This window comes from Bubalus bubalis, chromosome 24, assembly GCF_019923935.1.
Source record: "Bubalus bubalis isolate 160015118507 breed Murrah chromosome 24, NDDB_SH_1, whole genome shotgun sequence".
Lineage (NCBI taxonomy): Eukaryota > Metazoa > Chordata > Mammalia > Artiodactyla > Bovidae > Bubalus > Bubalus bubalis.
The window spans coordinates 28,394,034-28,401,661 of record NC_059180.1 but is presented as its reverse complement, the minus strand read 5'-3'; the positions used below and the strand labels follow the sequence as shown (position 1 = coordinate 28,401,661).

Here is a 7,628-nt window from a genome sequence, read left to right as displayed (position 1 = left end):
CATCACGCCACAAAAGAACCCCACACCCGGTTAGCAGTCACTTCGCACCCCCACCCGCCCCGCTTCATCGCCCAGCCCCTGACTAGTCTACTGTCCGAATGGATTTGCCTGTTCTGGGCATTTCTTGCAAGGTATCAAGCATTTGCGGACCCACCAAACATCAAAAGCTCAGCCCCAGGATCGCCAGGGGCCACGGGATTGGCCGGCGAGGGTTGGGTGTGCGCGGGGCGCCCAATCGCCTTCGAGCATCGGAAGGAGGTAGGTGCAAGTGGCTGGAGGCGGCGCGCCGGCTGCCCGGGCGGAGGGCGGTGGCGCGGGAGCCAGCGGCCTGCGTTCTTGGGGTGCCTTGGGAACCGGCATGGTGAGCTGGTGGCAGGCGCTCACGCGCGCCGCCGGGCGTTACCCTTGGCCAGCGAACGTACTGCTTTACGCCGGCTTCTTCTCGGGCGGCGACGCGCTACAGCAGGTGCTGCGGGGCGGCCCGGCCGACTGGCAACATACGCGGCACGTGGCTACCGTGGCCGTGGCCTTCCACGCGAACTTAAACTATGTGTGGCTGAGCCTGCTGGAGCGCGCGCTGCCTGGGCGCGCGCCGCGCACCATCCTGGCCAAGGTGCTGTGCGACCAGGCTTTGGGCGGGCCGGTGTACGTCTCTACCTTCTACGCCGGTGAGGAGCCGGGCGGGGACCTGGAGGCGGAGCTGGGGGACCGGGTCGGATCTGGAATTGGGGGACTGGAGGCAGGGGCTTCCTGGGGCTGGGACGGAGCAGGAGCCTGGGGCTCTGTGGGGACGGGGCATGGGCTGGAAACCCTCCCGTGGGGACCAAGGGTTAGGAGACCGGGAGGGTGGGGCGAGAGCGGGAGATCGAGGAGTGAGGACCGGGAAGTCTGGGAACCATGGATTAAGGGGATTGAGGGGAAAGAAATTGAAGCGTGGTTGCTGGAGAGGCCTGGGATTAGGGCGCGAGGAGCGCATTTGGGACGCTGGGGTTGCAAATAGTCTGGGGCTGGAAGTTTCAGGGGGCCCTGGGGTGTACGTAGGCCGGAACTGGGGGAGGCAGGAATGGAGATCCATTTTTCCCCTGAAAAAAAAAAAAGATCCACGGGAATATCAAGGAGACCCCCAGCTCGTTAGCATAGCCTCTGCGATCCCTGTGACTAGGTTGTGGGGCGGTGGGTGGGACGGTCCGGGGTGGGGTGGGGGGAGGCGGTCCTGCTCCTGGGAAAATTCACGCCTGGGGCTGGGGCCTCGTTTCCACTGGAGGGATAAGCCTTTCCAACACGAAAACAAAATGTGAGGGGATTCAGGATGGTCGGGGCAGAGACAGGGGAATCTGAGGTCCCGCCTAAGTGTTCAAGTGTTAGTCGCTCAGTCGTGTCCCGACTCTTTGTGACCCCATGCACTGTAGCCTCCCCAGGCTCTTCTGTCCATGGGATTCTCCAGGCAAGAATACTGGAGTGGGTTGCCAATTTCTTCTCCAGGGGATCTGCCCAAACGCAGGGATCGAACCCAGGTCTCCTGTATTGCAGGCAGATTCTTTACCATCTGAACCTCCAGGTCCCACCTGTTTCCCCCCAGAATGTGTGCTCAGGGCCATTCTCCTGCTTTTGTAACAAGGTTTACCTGAAGGGAGTCCCACTCCCACTTCAAAACCCACAGATAATGTGAGAAGACCTTGGACCCCTGTTATGAGAGGACTCTGTACCTCTGAGGGTGCAGGGAGCCCCTCTCTTCAGAAAGTGCACCGAGGAGCCTGAGGGCCTACCTTTGGGAACCTTCCTTAGCGCCCTAAAATTCTAAAACAGTGGAGAGGGCTCTGCGGCCTTCATCTTCATAGCATTTTCTATCACCTGGAAAGGAGTGAGCATGGGAGGGACACCCATCCATTAAGAAAATTCAAGAATCCTGGGCCTGGCCTTAGCATTGGGGATCACAGATTCCCCCCAAGGGGTCATGTCAGTGCCTGTTGGTGCTTTCTTCTAAACGGGTGGAAGTGATCAAGTTACCACTTTGAAGGAACTTGCACTGCCCCATGGATCTCATTTTGAGGACCAGAGTCGCTCACAAATTGCACAGGAATCATTCCTGATACAGTGCCAACCACAGGGTTGACAGGGTCCGTGAGGTCAGGGCCTAGAGGACCTGAGAGCAGGAGCTGCCTGGTTTACCAGAAATCCGTGCCTTTTCCCCGGGAGTGATGTCCAGGCCAGGTTTGTGAAGTTTCCTCGTGCCTGCTGCGGCAGTGGCCTTGTACTATGGTGATGGGGTGGAGGGTGGTGGTGTTGGCTTTTGGGAATCAGATTCCTGTTTAATTCTCAAAATTAAACAGCAACGCAGGTACCATTATTCCCATGTTACACATGAGGAAGGGGCTTCCCTGGTGGCTCAGATAGTATAGAACCTTCCTGCAATGCAGGAGACCTGGGTTTGATCCCTGGGTCGGGAAGATCCCTGGAGGAGGGAATGGCAACCCACTCCAGTATTCTTGCCTGGAGAATTCTATGGACAGAAGAGCCTGGCGAGCAACAGTCTATGTGGTCACAAAGAGTCAGACACAAATGAGTGACTAACACACGCACACACACACACACACGAGGAAACTGAGGCTCATAGGAGAAAAAATGATTTGCCCAAAACAAACACAATTCATGGCATGGTCTTCATCTCCCCGGGGATTGTCAGTATGCCTGAAACCAGAAAGATGCTACAGCCACAGGGCTGCTGGGGCTTGTGAGTCAGGCCCAAGGACCCTGAAACAGATTCCTGCCCATGGGGCTTCTTTGTTTTTCTTTTCACAATTCTAGACCCTGCTTCCCTCTCCTCCTGTAAAAATGAAGTCGGGGAGGTAGAAGGGGGGTATGTTGGATGTCTGTTCAAGGCTCTTTAGACTTGGAAATTGCCTGTCTTAGATGATCCTTTGTGCTGGGCCTCCCTTGGAAGCTAGAATAGCTGTGATTATGAGATCTGGTTCAGAATCCACGCCTGGGTTGCTCCCTGAGCGCTTTTCCTCCTTTGTAACTTGACCATCCTCAGCCCAGGGTTATGAAAGAAAGGACATAAAATGCTTAGGCCTTAGTTACTGCCGTGTAAGTTGAGTATGGTATTACCAATATTAGGCTCAGTTTTCTTATAAGTCCTGTTCTAAGAATCCCCTGCAATTGACTTAAAATACTTTATTTCCCCATCCTCCCAATCAGAGTTGGGGGAGAATTTTTAAAGCGCTCTTATGTTTACATCCTTCCTAAAATAAGAGGGTTTTATTCTTTTCCCCAGACTTCCTTTTCAGGGTTGCTGAACATCAGAGTTTTCCACATGTTTTTAGGAGCATTGAATTGATGTTCCGCTTTCAAATTCCAATTCAAAAGCCTCTTTAGATGGGAAATCTGAGGTTGCTAGAACACCCAGGGTCTGGCAGCCTTTCTGTAAAAGGAAGAAATTAATTTTAAAAAAATTTAAGAATTTCAAAAAATCTTTTGAAAGGAGAGGAAAAATGTCACCAATAGTCCCACTCTGATTATATTGAGGTTTTTGTGAATTCTCTTACAGTTTTTTTTTTCTAAATAATTCTGCTATAACCTCATACCCTGCTATTGTCACTTCATATTAATCATCACTTTAAAATGTACCCAGTTTTAGAATGCAGATTGTCTTCTGTGTTCACTGTTGGGTCAGACGGGACGTACTGAGTGAGTGATATTGGAATAGAAAACTCAAATGTGAACTGTTACACAGTATTCTTCCTATTGAATCTTATTAAAAATAGGTATGAGTATTCTCCAAGGAGAGGATGACATATTTTTGGACATGAGACAGAAATTCTGGAATACGTATAAGGTAAGACAGACTTCTGAAAAATACAACCATGATCTTTCTGTATCTTTTTTTTTTTTTTTTTTAATATTTATTTATTTGGCTGTGTCAGGTCTTAGTTTCCACAGGGGATCTTTCACTGTGGTTTGCAGGCTTAGTTGCCTCGAGGCATGTGAGATTTTAGTTCCTCATTAGGGACTGAAACTTCCTCCCTGAACTGGAAGGCAGATTCTTAACCACTGGACCACCAGCGAAGTCCTTTTTTGTATCTTTTTAACATAAAGTGAAAGTAAAGTCACTCAGTCATGTCTGGCTCTTTACGACCCCATGGACTGTAGCCCACCAGGCTCCTCTGTCCATGGGATTCTCCAGGCAAGAACACTGGAGTGGGTTGCCATTCCCTTCTCCAGGGGATCTTCCCGACCCAGGGGTCGAACCCAGGTCTCCTGCATTGCAGGCAGACGCTTTAACCTCTGAGCCACCGGGGAAGCCCCCCTTTTTTTTTTTTTTAACATAAAATACATTTAAATAAAAATATTCTTAAATTAGGGCTCCAGATGGTTGACACAAGGGTACAGTGTTTTGACAGATCTTAAATTGTTTTAACAGTTAAAGGAGAAGCTTTAAGAATGTCTATATGTGCCTCTGAATTTTATTCAATGCTCACAATGATTTCTGCCATTCTTGTATTTATTCTTGTTAGTGATTACAGTGATTTTTGGAGTCAAAGAAGTTATTGCAAAATAGGAATTGTAGAATGTGAGTGGCTTAATGGAATCATTGCCACTTTTAGAGCTGATGTTTCCAGGTATGCATTCTGCTGGGTCCCTGTGAAATGAACCTTCTTAATATCACAATGGTATTTACAGAAAAGGAAAATGTTTCTCAGGGCTTGAAACAAGTCACCTCTGGTACTGTATACTCAGTTGTTGTTTAATCGCTAAGTCATGTCTGACTGTTTTGCCACTCCATGGACTGTAGCCCGCTGGCCTCCTCTGTCCATGGGATTTCCCAGGCAAGAATACTGGAGTGGGTTGCCTTTTCCTTCTGCAGGGAATCTTCCCAACTCAGGGATCAAACCTGTCTCTCCTATGTTGGAAGGTGGATTCTTTACCACTATTACCTGGGAAACCCCAACCAACATGTTAAAGCCTGTTAAATCCATCTTAAAAGCTAAATTTATTCTCTAGCATGAAGTAGCTAGAATACATTATTAGAAAATCACCATAAAGTAGGTTTGGTCTATAGTTTCAAAAATTCATTGATGACCCTGTGTTTTATCAGTATTTCCCTGAATCATTTGCGTGAGCAAACAGGAAAACTGCAATATATAAATATATGTTGTTAACAATGATTTGAAAGTAGTTGTCTTCCAGAATTGGTCCTCATTCAGGTAGACTTTTCTATAGTCTAGATGACTATAACTAATAAAAATCTTTATGCCTGTGCCTAACAGCTTTCTGTACAACTTCCCACCCTCTTCCACTCAAGAGACCATAAGTAGTCTAATTTAATCTGCTTAGTTCGAAATATACTCCCACCTCCACATTCTTCCTGTCTGGTATTTCTCTTTTAAACCATGTTTCATGTTTTTATTTATTTATTTATTTTGTTGTCTGTTTTTTTTTTTTTTTAATGCTTTATAGAACAAACGGTCTGATTACTTTGTGCAATTTAAAAGCATCCTAATAAAGTTTTCCTTTATTCCAGAGTGGTCTGATGTACTGGCCTTTTGTACAGGTGAGTTTCAAACTACTGAGAATGCTAATTCGTGGGTTTGGTTTACACGGAGCACTCACAGATGTGTTCTCTCTGTTACAGCTGACCAACTTCAGCCTCATTCCCATTCGCTGGCGAACAGCTTATACTGGACTCTGTGGTTTTCTGTGGGCCACCTTCCTCTGTTTTTCTCAACAGGAAGGTGATGGCACCTTCAAATCAGCTTTAACTTTCCGTCGTATCAAGGGGACAAATGAAGTTGAAAAGCCCTCAGAGAAATGACAAGTCAAGAACTCCCTGAAAGGGACTCATTTTGTCCCCTTAAGTAAGCACAGTGAATTGCCTGCAGATAAAATACTCTGCTTACCAGTTACGTGCTCCCTTTTGAAGATTTACTTTCCTATAGACCTGACTGCTTTTTAATTAGCAATGATAACTTTCAATTTTATCCACATATCCTTTTCCTCCCCATTCTAATCTGGAGCTATTAATTCTCTAATATTTTCACCTCTCTAATGGTGGTGGTACTCAGTTGTGTCCGGCTCTTTGCGACCCCATGGACTGTAGCCTGCCAGGCTCCTTTCTCCGTGGAAGTTTCCAGGCAAGAATACTGGAGTGGGTTGCCATTTCCTACTCCACTTTGACTCCTCTACTACCTTGGTTAATATCAATGATAATGGCAAAATGGCATTTTATAATCATTACTATTTCTGGTCTAATATTTTATTGCCAGTTAATGTAGAAAACCCCTATTTTGATGGTATACATCTCTTCTAAAATCTCAGGTTGTCTCCTAAACACTTTTGGATCTGATTATTTTTTATACCAAAAATAGTCCTTACAGTAAATTTTTGTTTACACCACATTCAATCAGAAAGTTTGAATAAACAGATTACCCCCCAAATATTGTATAATAATTTATTGTTATGCTAACGTGAAGGCTCTGCAAGTACATTTTATCTATTAAAAAATAGTGTATCTTTAGTGGTCCTGAATAGAGTATATTTTACTGATGTTTTCTCTTTTTATAGTTTTTAAGGTTTTGTTTTTCTTTTTTTTGGTTAATGTTTTTTAGTTTTTAGTATATGCACTTCATTAAATATCCCATTTCCTAGATATATGAAATGTACAAAATATTTGTTTTTAAAAAGAAATATATTGAATGAAGTTTCTGGAAAAAAATTAATAAGTTTTCTTCTGGAAGAAAGAACTCAATTCCATAAAGTTTCAGGGAAAATATTTATCCCGAAATTCACACTGATGATATATATTTTTTAAATTACTGCTTTAACGTAAGTCTTTATAGGTAATTTTTAAGGTTGACATGAGAAATTCAATCCAGTTTTTCATTTCTATCTTCAAAGTCAATGGATTTAAAAATTAAAAATGGATTTTAAAATGTGATTATTTTAAGAAGTTTGAGCAATTTTCACCCAAGAATTGCATCATTATTCTGTTGTTTCCAATGGAGTGTTTCACAAATTTAAAGATGTTGAACATTGTGATGTTAATATATTTATCTTGAGACTTTATATTTAAGATTAATTTAAGCTTGTTTGCCTAAATATTTAAGCATATAATTTATATAACTTGTAATTTAAATTTATATGTCATAAATATATGACTTTTAAGTATATGAGTTATTTGAATCTAATAGATATTAATATATTTTACATTATTGGGGCAAGAGTAAGGACATTTCTAGAGAGTTTAATTCTAAAATAATTGGTTTTTCATAAAGTTTTAAAAGTAGTTCATATAACAGAAGAGCTATTTCACAACATGTAAGACATGTTTTATCATTTAAAAAGTATATCCAGGACTTCCCTGGTGGTCTAGTAGTTAAGAATCCACCTGCCAATGCAGGGGACATAGGTTCAATCCCTGGTCTGGGAAGACGCCACATGCTGAGGGGCAGCTAAGCCCTACCTTGGGCTGTAATTACTGAGCCCACGCTCTGGAGCCCACACGCCACAACTGGAGATCAATCAATCAATTTATCTATCAAAAAGAAAAGCATATCCAGAGTAACTATAGTAAGGACAGCTTGAGAGAGTTCTAGATCAGATTCAGCACTATTTATGGTGGAAGAGTAGTG

At 44.2% G+C, this 7,628-nt stretch overlaps 1 protein-coding gene across 2 annotated transcripts; it reads left to right on the top strand.

Moving 5' to 3' along the window:
- The first annotated feature begins 269 nt into the window (after nucleotides 1-269).
- On the top strand, nucleotides 270-6,434 carry MPV17L (MPV17 mitochondrial inner membrane protein like). Of its 2 annotated transcripts, XM_006050081.4 has the most exons (4): nucleotides 275-668; nucleotides 3,765-3,835; nucleotides 5,522-5,551; nucleotides 5,633-6,434. In XM_006050081.4, the coding sequence occupies exons 1-4, from the start codon at nucleotides 359-361 to the stop codon at nucleotides 5,810-5,812; spliced, it is 591 nt and encodes a 196-aa protein (XP_006050143.1). In that variant the 5' UTR covers nucleotides 275-358; the 3' UTR covers nucleotides 5,813-6,434. The 2 variants fall into 2 exon arrangements, with proteins under 2 accessions (XP_006050144.1, XP_006050143.1); XM_006050082.4 differs by lacking the exon at nucleotides 3,765-3,835 and having other exon boundaries at nucleotides 270-668.
- Nucleotides 6,435-7,628: the final 1,194 nt, after the last annotated feature.

Bases quoted from the DNA above. Each gene is read 5' to 3' on its own strand.
- MPV17L (XM_006050081.4), top strand. From the start codon at position 359: ATGGTGAGCTGGTGGCAGGCGCTCACGCGCGCCGCCGGGCGTTACCCT. The intron at 669-3,764 runs GTGAGGAGCCGG...TATTAAAAATAG, and splicing joins CGTCTCTACCTTCTACGCCG to GTATGAGTATTCTCCAAGGA. The intron at 3,836-5,521 runs GTAAGACAGACT...CCTTTATTCCAG, and splicing joins AATTCTGGAATACGTATAAG to AGTGGTCTGATGTACTGGCC.